Here is a 14,295-nt window from a genome sequence, read left to right as displayed (position 1 = left end):
AGAGTGTAATAACTTTTTTTTTACCCATCTACCAATAGGTGCCCTTCTTTGCGAGGCATTGGAAAACCACTCTGGTCTTTGGTTGAATTGGTGTTTAAAATTAACTGCGTAACTGAGGGACCTTACAGATAATTGTATGTGTGGGGTACAGAAATGAGGTAGACATTAAGAAAATCATGTTAACACTTACTGCACACAGAGTCCATGCAACTTGTGAAGCAAATTTTTACTCATGATTTATGTAGGCTTGCCCTAACAAAAAAGGGGTTAAATACTAATTGACTCAAGACAAATACAGCCTAAGGACCCCTGTACATCCTGAACATAAACCCAATCATGGTGTATGAAGCATTTTTAAATAAAGTCTACAGAACATGAAAAACAAAAGGATTCCAAAATCTTCATATTTGTACTGTATTTTCAGTGGCATTAAAAACAAAATCCATATTTTCAATAGGCTATATTAAGAACAACAAACCCAGGAGTGGTCAGATTAGTGCCCCACACTCCCAAGGAATAAAGCTTGATCCATGAACCTCTAGTTTCAATAGCATTATGTTACCATAAGAACACTGTGGCCTGACTAACCGAAGGGACAGGAGGCAAGGCTTTCAGGACTTTGAGCACTGTGGCTAGCCCACTCCTGGATTTATGAGTATAGCCCCCCAGAGCTGGCCTTCATCTGCATGACTAGAATATATAATCCACAAGCACATTCTCTAATTACCTGGTTAGAACATCTGCATGCCCAGCAGCTTGTCTGCTTCTTGCCTGCAGTCACAGTCCCAATGATCATGATGAACATCATAAACAAGAACAACCACAAAATAACAAACTTGGTAATAGCTGAACTAATCCAATAAGATCATTGATTTGAGTTTTTTTGCAAAAAGTTTTGCTATGGTGTAACCTACTGAACACTTCCAACCATCCGTCAGTGACGGCCTTGAACAACTGACTGATGGAGTAAACCTGGTGCACTACTTCTGCTCAATGGTCAGGGGGCAACCAAGGACACTGCTGTAAGTCATGATGAGCTCAGCAGTCTCCATATAGCCTTCCCTGGTTCCAACTCCTCACAGAGCCATCCTAACATAAAATGCATTTACAACAAAGAAACTATATGTATCCAAACCACCAACTACAATGTCCTCTGCAGTGTTTGGAACAATAAGTGTCCTCAGTGTAGAAAGGGACTGAAGTGAAAAGCTCTTCCAGAAGCCAGTCCAATGGGAAAAGCTAGTAGGTCACAATATGCCATTATGCTGCCATTAGTGTAAACAGTAGGAATAAGACTAAACAAAATAATACTACACAGAGAGAGTGGTCTTATCCATTGGGTTTTACTGTCGATTTAACAAAAAAAACTCCCTTTGTTAAATTCTGCTGCTCTGTTTTGCTCAGGAGAAAGGGAAGACAAAAAAAAGTCACTCAAATATGCAGTCAACATTATGCATTCAAAGTATGTGTGAGAAAAAGATGGTGGCCAGCAGAAAGTGATGAGTCGTTGTAAAGTCAAGGTGTCAGCATTCACTCGTGTCAGTGTCCCCAGGGATAGAAAGGCAAGGCTGAGGGCCCAAGGCTAGAGCACTGGAGGGGAAGGTGACAGTCACAGTTTAGCAGCCCTCAACCTTAAAACTAGAATCCTTAAATGGTGAGACTGTCATATCCGTTTGTAATATTACAAAGTTACTACATGTAAATACACAAAACATTAAAGTGCATATGGCATCACTGCCAAGCTCAATGAATTACTGACTGATCAAGATCAACTGCATTCATAGGACATTTGACCACTAACAAAAGCACCAGTTCTACCCAGCACAGCTTCAGGGAAGAAGTCTCTTGGGAACAGAGAAGGATAACAAAGCAATCACCAGAGCCTGGAGGAGCAGGAACCCAAATAGACAGGAGTTCAGCTCGGTACCCGACTGACCCAATAGAAATTCAAAGCGAGGGAGCTGATTCAGAACACATCTTTCCAATCTTTTCATGTGCAGTGGATCGTCAGGGGAAGAGGTCAGATTGTTAAGAGAATACACACCATGGCTAGTAGTAAATCAATGCTGTAGAAAACCAAGGACATGTGCAGTATAATGAAGAATGTGTGCCCTTCACATGCCCCTGACTGTTACAGACCTCTGGATTGGCAAGTGCGGAACAAGAAAATATATTTTCCTGATGCATTTAGAAAAACAATAGCAGCAAATAATTTCAGAGCAGCACGTTGCTCAATCTTTACTGCATGATTAAATATTCAGACAGTTTTAGGTAGAGGATATAGGATTAAAAGACTGGAGATATATCTAGGAGGCTATAAATAAGGGAGCGGTACTTTGAGGGACAGAAAGAAGGCGGTGTGTGTTTTGCGTTTGTGTGTCCCTTACCGGTAGAGGTCTGCTTGAACTTCTCACTCTTCTTCTTCCTCCACTTCCAGGGCTTCAAGAGACGGCCCAGAGTGGCAAACTTGCTCCGGCGGCGGATGGGCGGGGTGTGTGTGCCAGAGACCAGAGACTCGGAACGCATTGCGGACCGCCTTTCAACCTCCTCTGCTATAGGGGCACAGAATGGAAAGAGTGGCTGGTTAGTTAGCATTCTGCTATATTCAGGGACCACAGATGGAATTCAATAGCTAAATCAGTTGTCATATTGGTTGTGAGTGGTCTCACAAACAAATCAAATCAATTTGATTAAATAAATAACAGCAGTAAAACCACTGATGCGTCTCTGATAAGACTCCAGTGTAGAAATAAAGATATGCCAACTGGCCTTCCTCAATGATGTGATCTGGCATGGGTAAATAGACCTGTGTGTTAGCATGATATATTCCAAATCTGAACAGCAGGAAGCTGCGGATTAGTTTGTACTAGCTTGCCAAGAAACAGACACGCAATATCAGGCCAGGGAGAAATAGTCCTGTTTACAAGCTCCTTATAGTCACTAGAGCTTTTCTCTTCATTTGATGTTGTTTTCAATACCATCAAGAGGAGTAGTTGAAGACAATGTTCAAGTTAATCGCATCCATATTAAAAACGACTCACTCAGACTTGTCCGGATGAAAGTGTTGATAACGTAGGCTACTGTAATCCACATAAGCATCAACTCTACATTGAACGGGATTTAAATGTGCTTAAAACCTTAGCATTTGAGAAAGTTTAAACCTATTTAGCTTATTCCCATGAGATAATGTGTTACACTTAGCTACTATGCTAACATGACCGGCAAGATTATTTCCTGTAACAAATTCCAGATCGACCAATCAAAGATCTTAAAGTATAACAATATTCACAGGCCTTCCTCATTTCAAACCAGTAAATCATCAATAGCAGAGAAATAAATAAAGATCCTGCAGGAAAAAAGGGCTATACACGCACATGTCCACTGAGAAGTAGAACTAACATGACAAACGCCACCAAGAAAAAATTACATACTTGACTCAAGTTACACAGAAACCTGGGCACTTGCTGGGAATCAGCTGAGTCATGATTAGCGTATATACAAAATGTTAAATCAGTAACAAAGTCAAGGAATGTGATCAATTTAGAGCAGGGATGGCTAAATGTGATGGGGGCCACAAAATCTGAACCTATCATGAAGGCCTGCAGTGGCTCGCAGGCCTTCGTACCCACACGTGCAGTCAGAGCCGGCCCTAGCCCTTTTGGGCTCCCTAAAATAGTTCAATTCTACACATTTTCCCATGGGGCGTAGCAGAAATCATGCAGTAAAGAGAAGTTTGCTGCAATTCAACACATTTCCATTTTTTATTTATTTAACCAGGAAAACTCATTGAGATTTGAAATATATATTTTCAAGAGGCATTACACAATTACAGAGAGACATGAAAAACTACAAGTAATCTAGTAAAAACCATAGAAATATAACGAAATCATAAAACAGCAAATTAAAAACACTGACCGGTCAAGGAATCAGTCTCAAAATCCTTCAATGATTTAAAAAAAACACCAAATGGGGACAAGTTCTTTCAGTTATAACTATTTTGTAAGGCATTCCAAGCCGATGGCACAGAGTACATAAAAGCCCTTTTACCAAATTCCGTTCGGACATTTGGAACAGTTACCAGGATAAAGTCATGCGAACGAAGCAAGTACCAAACACATTTCTGAAGAATAAAAATGTCCAAATAAAAGATTGTAGTAAACCCCAAATGGCTTTGTAAATAAAAGTATACGAGTGACTAAAGGCCAGCCAACCCTGGTATATAATGTACAGTGGTAAGTGTTTTGCAGTTTAAAATAAATCTCAATGCTCCATGGTAAAAGGGTGTTAATTTATCACGCACTGAGCGGAACTATTCATAAAATATCACCATAGGCAAAAAATATCTCGTATAGGCATAAATGTAGCCGATACTAACCTCCTTTTGGCTTCAAAAGAAAAACAAGCCTTATTCCTAAAATAAAATCCCAACCTCAGTTTCAATTTTTTTTTTTTAAAGGCAGTCAATTACAAGTCCAATATATATATATATATATATCTGAGGTTATAGCCTCAATCTCATTGCCCTGAGGTAGTAAAAGGTGAGATTCAGGTCCATTTCTTGCTTTAGAAAACACCATTAGTTTAGTCAGCATTGAGCTTCAATTGATACAAAGGTATGTTGAACAGTATAAAAAGCAGTTTAAGTTCTGTAAAGCTTTTGTGAGAGACGAGGCACAATAAAAAAAATAGTATCAGCATAAGTGAAGTTGCACATTTTGCACATCTAAATTATTTATAATAGTGAAGAGGTGATCAAGTACAGAGCCCTGGGGCACACCATTACAGAGAGACAATTGAACAGACATGAGCCCATCAAATTTAGTTCTATAAGATTGTAAACCATGCTCAGAAAGACCTACAATCGACAATCTCTGCCTCAGTATAGCATGATCAACTGTATCAAATTGTATGTCACATACACGTTTGGCAGATGTTATTGCGAGTGAAGTGAAATGCTTATGCTTCTACATCCGACAGTGCAGCAGTATCTAACATTAACAATTCCACAACAAAACCTAATACACACAATCTATAATGTATAAGTATAAAATATATGGATGAGCAGTGAGCGGCTAAGATGCAATAGATAGGATACAGTAAATACATATGAGATGAGTAATGCGAGATATGTAAACATTATTAAAGTGGCATTACTAAAGTGACTAGTGTTCCATTTATTAAAGTGGCCAATGATATCAAGTCTGTAGGTAGGCAGCCGCCTCTCTGTGCTAGTGGTGGCTGTTTAACAATCTGATGGCCTTGAGTTTGAATAACTGCGTCTCTGTCCCAGCTTTGATGCACCTGTACTGACCTTGCCTTCTGGATGGAAGCGGGGTGAACAGGCAGTGGCTCAGGTGGTTATTGTCCTTGATTATCTTTTTTGCCTTCATGTGGCATCAGCTATTGTAAGTCTTCTGGAGGGCAGGTAGTTTGCCCTCAGTGATGCGTTGCGCAGACCGCACCACCCTCTGGAGAGCCCTGCGGTTGTGGGCAGTTGATACAGCCCGAAAGGATGCTCTCAATTGTGCACTTGTAAAAGTTAGTGTTTGGTTTTTGGTGACAAGACACATTTTTTTCAGCTTTGAGGTTGTTGCGCTTTCTTCACCACACTGTGCGTGGACCATATCAGTTCTTTGGTGATATGTACACCAGGAAACTTAACTTTCCACCTTCACTGCTGTCCCTTTGCTGTTTCCTGAAGTAAACAATCATTTTTGTTTTGCTGACATTGAGTGATGTTATTTTCCTGACACCACACTGAGGGCCCTCACCTCCCTCTAGGTGGTCTCATAGTTGTTGATAATCACGCCTTCCACTGTAGTGTCGTCTGAAAACTTGATGATTTGAGTTGGAGGCGTGCATGGCCACACAGTCGTGGGTGAACAAGGAATACAGGAGGGGGCTGAAAACGCACCCTTGTTGGGTCCCAGTGTTGAGGATCAGCGGAGTGGAGATGTTTCCTACCGTCACCACCTCGGGGCGGCCCGTCAGGAAGTCCAGGACCCAGTTGCACAGGGTGGGGTCGAGACCCAGGGTCTCAAGCTTAATGATGAGCTTGGAGGATAGTATGGTGTTGAATGCTGAGCTGTAGTCAATTAACAGCATTCTTACATGAGATATTCCTCTTGTCCAAATGGGATAGGGCAGTGTGCAGTGTGATGGCGATTGCATTGTCTGTGGATCTATTGGGCCGGTAAGCAAATTGAAGTGGGTCTAGGGTGACCGGTAAGGTAGAGGTGATACGATCCTTGACTAGTCTTTCAAAGCACTTCATGATGACAGTGAGTGCCGACACTGAATAGGAACAATGGTAGCCATCTTGAAGCATGTGGGGACAGCAGACTGGGATAGGGAATGTTTGAATATGTCCGTAAAACACCTTGCCAGCTGGTCTGCGCATGCTCTGAGGACACGGCTAGGGATGCCCTTTGGGCCAGCTCCCTTGCGAAGGTTAACACGATTAAATGTTTTACTCGTGTCATCCATTGAGAAGGAGAGCCCACAGGCTTTGGTAGCGGGCCGCGTCGGTGGCACTGTATTGTCCTCAAAGCTTGCAAAAAAGTTTATTAATTTGTCTGGAAGCAAGACGATGTCTGTGACAGGGTTGGTTTTCTTTTTGTAATCCATGATTTTCTGTAGACCCTGCCAACATACGTTGTGTTTGAGCCGTTGAATTGCAACTCCACTTTGTTGCTATACTGAAGCTTTGCTTATTTGATTGGGAATAACTACACTGTTTGTTTTCGGCCACGTTTCCAGTTGCCTTGCCATGATTAAAATACAGGGGTACGTGCTTTCAGTTTTGCGAATGCTGCCATCAGTCCGCGGTTTCTGGTTAGGGAAGGTTTTAATAGTCAGTGGGTATACCATCTCCTATACACTTCCTTATAAACTTGCTCACAGAATCAGCGTATACATCAAATGTTATTGTCGGAGGCTACCCGGAACATATCCCAGTCCACGTGATCGAAGCAATCTTGAAGCGTGGAATCCGATTGGTCAGACCAGCGTTGGATAGACCAAAGCACGGGTGCTTCCTGTTTTAGTTTCTGCCTATAGGAGGGGAACAACAAGATGGAGTCATTGTTGGATTTACCAAAAGGAGGGCGGGGGAGGGCCTTGTATGCGTCACAGAAGTTATAGTAGCAGTTGTCGAGCGTGTTACTCGCTCGTGTACTGCAATCGATATGCTGATAGAATTTAGGTAGCCTTGTTCTCAAATTAGCATTGTTAAATTCCCCAGCTACAATAAATGCAGCCTCAGGATATATGGTTTCCAGTTTGCATAAAGGCCAGTGAAGTTCCTTGATGGCCGTCTAGGTATCCGCTTGCGGGGGGATATACACGGCTGTGATGATAACGGAGGAGAATTCTCTTGGGAAATGATTGAGGAATTCTAGGTCAGGTGAACAAAAGGACTTGAGTTATTGTAGGTTGTTACAATTACACCATGAGTCGTTAATCATGAAACATACACCACCGCCCTTCTTACTGGAGAGATGTTTATTCCTGTCGGCGCGATGCACCGAAAATCCTGTTGGCTGTACGGACTCCAACAGCATGTCCCCAGCTAGAACAGAGCATGTTACAATCCCGGATATCTCTTTGGAAAGCAACTCTTACCCTGATTTCGTTGACTTTGTTAACTTGGGACACGACATTAGCGAGTAATATACTCGGAAGCGGTGGGTGGTGTGCTCGCACCCGAAGCCTCACTAGAAGAACGCGCCGGCACCCTCTCCTCCTGCAGCGGTGTTTTGGGTCGGCCTCTGGAATCAGTTCAAATGCCCCGCGAGGTGCAAATAAATACGTTTTGTGAAAGTTGTATTCCTGGTCATAGTGCTGGTAAGTTGACGACTCTGATATCCAATAGTACTTCCCGGCTGTATGTAAATACACATAACGTTTTCTGGGCTAACAATGTAAGAAATACATTTTTTTAAATAATGCACAATTTCCTGAGGACTAGAAGCGAAGCTGCCATCTTTATCAGTGTCATCTTGTGTGTGTGTAAAAAGTAGAGGTTGGCCGATTATGATTTTTCAATGCCGATACAGATTATTTGATGGCCAAAAAAGCCGATACCGATTAATCGGCCGATTTAAAAAATAAATAAAAATTGTAATAATGACAATTACAACAATACTGAATTAACACTTTTTTTTAACTTAATATAATACATCAATAAAATCAATTTAGCCTCAAGTAGATAATGAAACATGTTCAATTTGGATTAAGTAATGCAAAAACAAAGTGTTGGAGAAGAACGTAAAAGTGCAATATGTGCTATGTAAGAAAGCTAATGTTTCAGTTCCTTGCTCAGAACATGAGAACATATGAAAGCTGGTGGTTCCTTTTAACATGAGTTCAATAGTCCCAGGTAAGAAGTTTTAGGTTGTAGTTATTATAGGAATTATAGGACTATTTCCCTCTATACCATTTGTATTTCATTAACATTTGACTATTGGATGTTCTTATAGGCACTTTAGTATTGCCAGTGTAACAGTATAGCCTCCGTCCCTCTCCTCGCTTCTCCCTGGGCTTGAACCAGCAACACCATGACAACAGCCACCATCGAAGCAGCGTTACCCATGCAGAGGAAGGGGAACAACTACTCGAAGGCTCAGAGCGAGTGACGTTTGAAACGCTATTAGCGCGTGCTAACTAGCTAGCCATTCACTTCGGTTACACCAGCCTCATCTCGGGAGTTGATAGGCTTGAAGTCATAAACAGCGCAATGCTTGATGCACAACGAAGAGCTGCTGGCAAAACGCACGAAAGTGCCGTTTGAATGAATGTTTACGCGCCTGCTTCTGCCTACCACCGCCCAGTCAGCTACTTAGATACTTGTATGCTCAGTCAGATTATATGCAACACAGGACACGCTAGATAATATCTAGTAATATTGTCAACCATGTGTAGTTAACTAGTGATTATGATTGATTGTTTTTTATAAGATAAGTTTAATGCTAGCTAGCAACTTACCTTGGCTTACTGCATTCGCGTAACAGGCAGTCTCCTTGTGGAGTGCAACGAGAGAGAGGCAGGTCGTTATTGCGTTGAACTAGGTAACTGTCAGGTTGCAAGATTGGATCCGCCGAGCTGACAAGGTGAAAATCTCCTGTTCTGCCCCTGAACGAGGCAGTTAACCCACCGTTCCTAGGCAGTCATTGAAAATAAGAATGTGTTCTCAACAGACTTGCCTAGTTAGGGTGGGGCAAAAAAGTATTTAGTCAGACACCAATTGTGCAAGTTCTCCCACTTAAAAAGATGAGCCCTGTAATTTTCATCATAGGTACTTCAACTATGACAGACAAAATGAGAAGGAAAAAAAAATCCAGAAAATCACATTGTAGGATTTTTAATTAATTTATTTGCAAATTATCGTGGAAAATAAGTATGAAGTATTTGGTCAATAACAAACGTTTATCTCAATACTTTGTTATATACCCTTTGTTGGCAATGACAGAGGTCAAACGTTTTCTGTAAGTCTTCACAAGGTTTTCACACACTGTTGCTGGTATTTTGGCCTATTCCTCCATGCAGATCGCCTCTAGAGCAGTGATGTTTTGGGGCTGTTGCTGGGCAACATGGACTTTTAACTCCCTCCAAAGATTTTCTATGGGGTTGAGATCTGGAGACTGGCTAGGCCACTCCAGGACCTTGAATTGCTTCTTACGAAGCCACTCCTTCGTTGCCCGGGCGGTGTGTTTGGGATCATTGTCATGCTGAAAGACCCAGCCATGTTTCATCTTCAATACCCTTCTTGATGGAAGGAGGTTTTCACTCAAAATCTCACGATACATGGCCCCATTCATTCCTTCCTTCCTTTACACGGATCAGTCGTCCTGGTCCCTTTGCAGAAAAACAGCCCCAAAGCATGATGTTTCCACCCCCATGCTTCACAGTAGGTATCGTGTTCTTTGGATGCAACTCAGCATTCTTTGTCCTCCAAACATGACGAGTTGAGTTTTTACCAAAAAGTTATATTTTGGTTTCATCTGACATTCTCCCAATCTTCTTCTGGATCATCCAAATGCTCTCTAGCAAACTTCAGACAGGCCTGGACATGTACTGGCTTAAGCAGGGGGACACGTCTGGCACTGCAGGATTTGAGTCCCTGGCGGCGTAGTGTGTTACTGATGGTAGGCTTTGTTACTTTGGTCCCAGCTCTCTGCAGGTTATTCACTAGGCCCCCCCCGTGTGGTTCTGGGATTTGTGATCATTTTGACCCCACGGGGTGAGATCTTGCGTGGCGCCCCAGATCGAGGGAGATTATCAGTGGTCTTGTATAGGTCTTCCATTTCCTAATAATTGCTCCCACAGTTGATTTCTTCAAACCAAGCTGTTTACCTATTGCAGATTCAGTCTTCCCAGCCTGGTGCAAGTCTACAATTTTGTTTCTGGTGTCCTTTGACAGCTCTTTGGTCTTGGCCATAGTGGAGTTTGGAGTGTGACTGAGGTTGTGGACAGGTGTCTTTTATACTGATAACAAGTTCAAACAGGTGCCATTTATACAGGTAACGAGTGGAGGACAGAGGAGCCTCTTAAAGAAGAAGTTACAGGTCTGTGAGAGCCAGAAATCTTGCTTGTTTGTAGGTGACCAAATATTTATTTTCCACCATAATTTGCAAATAAATTCATTAAAAATCCTGTAGGCTCTCATCTTTTTGAGTGGGAGAACTTGCAATTGGTGGCTGACTAAATACTTTTTTGCCCCACTGTATATAAGTGGTTCAGCTGTGAAATCAGCTGCCACTTACAATTTTTTTTTAAATAAAATAAAATCAGGGGTCAAGAATCAAGACCTGCAGGCTCTCTGATCTAAGGATTTCACAGTTTTATGTACCTTCTGCACTGAGAATGGCATCCACAGGGTTGTACAGAGAGAGTACACGGAATCAAACAGCCTACCTGATGATACAAAAAGTGCTCATTGAAACAATTCAGCATTTCAGTTGTCATATACAGCAACAGAGTCACAATACACATGACGGTAATTCATTAACATTACTTTGAACAGACAGACTTAGCCTTCCAAAAAATTCAGGCTATCAGTGATAAGACAGATTTGGCCTTACTGAGAAGAGATTAACACTTGTTTCATATCTACCTAAAAAGAAGCCAATCAGCATCAGAACATGATTTCCTTGCCTTAGCTCAGGCTAGATTTATATTTACGAATACTATTAAACAGCTCAGAAGAAAACCATTGATTATCACGCCCTTTATCTCAGAACCTGTGGAATGGGGTGTTTGTTTACTATTTGAAAAAAAACATGAAAGAATTTCCTGGCAGAGGTGGGTCTATAACAGCCAATCTCAGTTATGGAGAGATCCTTTGAAACCTCAAGATTCAAAGCAAGAAATTCCAACTGTTTACAAATAGTTTAAAATAGCCACACTTACAAGGAATTTAGTCTTTACATATATAGCCACACCCACCTTTCTTAACTCCATCAGTGCGATACACATTGTAACCATTTATACAAATAGCCTTATCAAGAACAGACTTGCTGAGCCGGGTTTCAGAAAATAAAATTACATTAGCATCAGTTGATTTAGCCTAAATCCTAACTCCCAAAGTTAGACAACAAGCTGTGTACATTTTAAAAGAAGAATACCAAAACCAGATCTAGATATAAAATCAGAGGGGGTTTGGAGACATTGCATTTCAGGGCCAGATTGCAAGTTACCTAATATCAACTAAATAAGAATAACTAGGCACCTCTTTAATAACCTTGCACTGCTTCTCTGTAAGGGACTTACTGCAAGTGAATTCTACAAGTGAGTTTCCAGACAATACGGTCATTTAAAACCATTAGACTTAGTAACAAGTTCATACTGTTCACATCATGACACAAACACATAGGCACTTGAATGAGTGGACCGAGTGAAAAAGAGTGAGTTCCTGCACACACAATGTCTAATGGAGGGGAAAGCACATTGTTGATGGGTGAGTACATCTGACAATGTTCATTTTCTCTAGAGTTCAGTAAAGTCAATGCGCAAAGCAATACCATAAATTGTCATTTTTCTCTGAGAGATGTAAGAAAGAGAGGCCAAGGAAAGGGGAGAGAGGGACTGACTGTATGCATGCATGCTGACCACACCATTTACGTGCGCATGTTGATTTTGTCCACCCACAGATCCCCTTAGGACAAGCAGGTTGAAATATCAAAACAAACTCTGGACCAACTATATTAATTTGGGAACATTAAAAAAAAGCATTAAACATGTATGGAAATGTAGCTAGCTAGCTTGCTGTTGCTAGCTAATTTGTCCTGGGATAGAAACATTGGGTTGTTATCTTACCTGAAATACACAAGGGCCTCTACTCCAACAATTCATCCAGAGATAAAAGGGTAAACCAAGTCCTTCAGGCTTTGGATGTTATGGCATTTGGCACCCAACTTTAAGATGCATTACCACCACCAATTGGACTGGAGTGTGGCCCTCAGTTCATCTTTCAAATCACCCATGTGGGTATATGCTCCTAAAAACCAATGAGGAGATGTGGAGAGGTGGGACTTGCAGTGCATCAAACAGAAGCAATCCTGTTTTAGCGCATGGAACACAGACTCTTGTTGATGGGTGCGATGATTGAATAAGATGTATGTGTAGATGTATGTTTCAGCACACGTGACGCGGGCGGTGTGGTCAGCATGTAATCTGTATGGGAGTGTGTGCGCGCGAGTAGATTGGGGGTGGGGTCGATTTGAGAGAACGGGTTGGGGATTGTTGAGCTGCCGCTGACAACCAGGTGGAGAGCAAAAAGGAGCAGCTTGGACGAGACACTCCACAGAGGGAAAGCAGAGGATAGAACCCAGGCCTGCCAGAGAGGGGGTTACTTTGGTAAACAACAATTAGGGAAGTGCAAATAGTGATTAAAAAAAATGTTGAGGGGGACCCACGATCTTTACAACAGCAAAACTACATTTGCACTACACCACATGGAAAGTGTAGATTTGCGCCACCATAAATTAATAGGTTATTCGTAGGTTAAAAACTACTAGGCACAGACAAACGACTTGACACGCTGCCATGGGGCGGCGAGAACATTTAGCAACTGTAGAACTATACTGAACAAAAATATAAATGCAACATGTAAAGTGTTGGTCCCGTGTTTCATGAGCTGAAATAAAAATAACCATAGACCATGTGTAACCACGCTGGCCCAGGATCTCCACATCCGGCTTCTTCACCTGCGGGTTTATCTGAGACCAGCCACCCAGACAGCTGATGAAACTGAAGAGTTTTTCAATCTGTAATAAAGCCTGGGCCTAGCTCCCCAGTGGCTGGGCTTTTGCCCTCCCAGGCCCACCTATGGCTGTGCCACTGCCCAGTAATGTGAAATCCATAGAAAGGGAGATACCTAGTTAGTTGTAAACTGAAATGTGTCTTCCACATTTAACCCAACCCCTCAGAATCAGAAAGGTGCTGAGGGCTGCCATAATTGACATCCACTTTGTCGGTGCCCGGGGAACAGTGGGTTAACTGCCTTGCTCAAGGGCAAAACAACAGATTTTTACCTTGTCAGCTCAGGGATTTGATCCAGCAACCTTTTGGTACCTGGCCCAACGCTCTAACCACTAGATTAGGGCCCAATGTATTCATTTCAATTGACGGACTTCCTTATATGAACTAACTCAGTCAAATCTTTGAAATTGTTGCATTTATAGTTTTGTTCAGTATAATTTCATGCACTTCTACTCATTTTGCCATGGGGTGGAGAGAAATGACCAGTTTTTAATATGATATCTGATGATCACGGAGGGCCTCCCGGTCAGTAATTCGACCATGATTACTACAGGTTTAGATCGCCCCAAAAATACAACATTTTTAAATTGCACCTTTTGTAATCAACTAGTAACAGTAAGTTGAGACCCCGACAGTTGCTAAAAAGTATTACGATGCGGGGGAATTGGGTATACCAATACCAATATGGTACGCTACAATACAAAAAAACTCTGTTGGTAAATGGCTGACCCTGGCCTTGAGCCCACTCTGAGGATTTCTCAGGGGGAGTTTGGAAATGTTTTTTGCATATCTCATTCACACATGCGTATAATACACACTTGTAATGTGTGAAATAGGAAATAAGCACCCACCAAATGATTACACACACACAGGCTACAGAAGCAGTAATTAAGCCCATAGACAACCAACCTACAGTCTTTGGCCTATAACAGTTCCATAGTGATAATTATATTATATACTGCCCTGATGAGAGCCATGCAATCTGCCACTTCAGCTATCACTAGGCTACTTTCTTACAGTTCAGCTCTAAAAGTG

General features: G+C 41.9%; 1 protein-coding gene across 4 annotated transcripts in view; it reads right to left on the bottom strand.

Moving 5' to 3' along the window:
• The window catches only part of LOC115114523 (phosphatase and actin regulator 1-like), an 86,982-nt gene that overhangs the window by 40,077 nt on the left and 32,610 nt on the right, over window positions 1–14,295 (bottom strand). For all 4 annotated transcript variants that reach the window (XM_065013467.1, XM_065013468.1, XM_065013465.1 and 1 more), the window contains exon 2: window positions 2,388–2,552. In XM_065013467.1, the coding sequence (XP_064869539.1) occupies window positions 2,388–2,552 (165 nt within the window). The remainder of the gene's footprint in view (window positions 1–2,387; window positions 2,553–14,295) is intronic.

The sequence above is a fragment of the Oncorhynchus nerka genome, linkage group LG9b (assembly GCF_034236695.1).
Source record: "Oncorhynchus nerka isolate Pitt River linkage group LG9b, Oner_Uvic_2.0, whole genome shotgun sequence".
In the NCBI taxonomy this organism is placed as follows: Eukaryota; Metazoa; Chordata; class Actinopteri; order Salmoniformes; family Salmonidae; genus Oncorhynchus; species Oncorhynchus nerka.
Note: the sequence above shows the minus strand (reverse complement) of the source record. Positions and strands in the feature narration are given on the sequence as shown.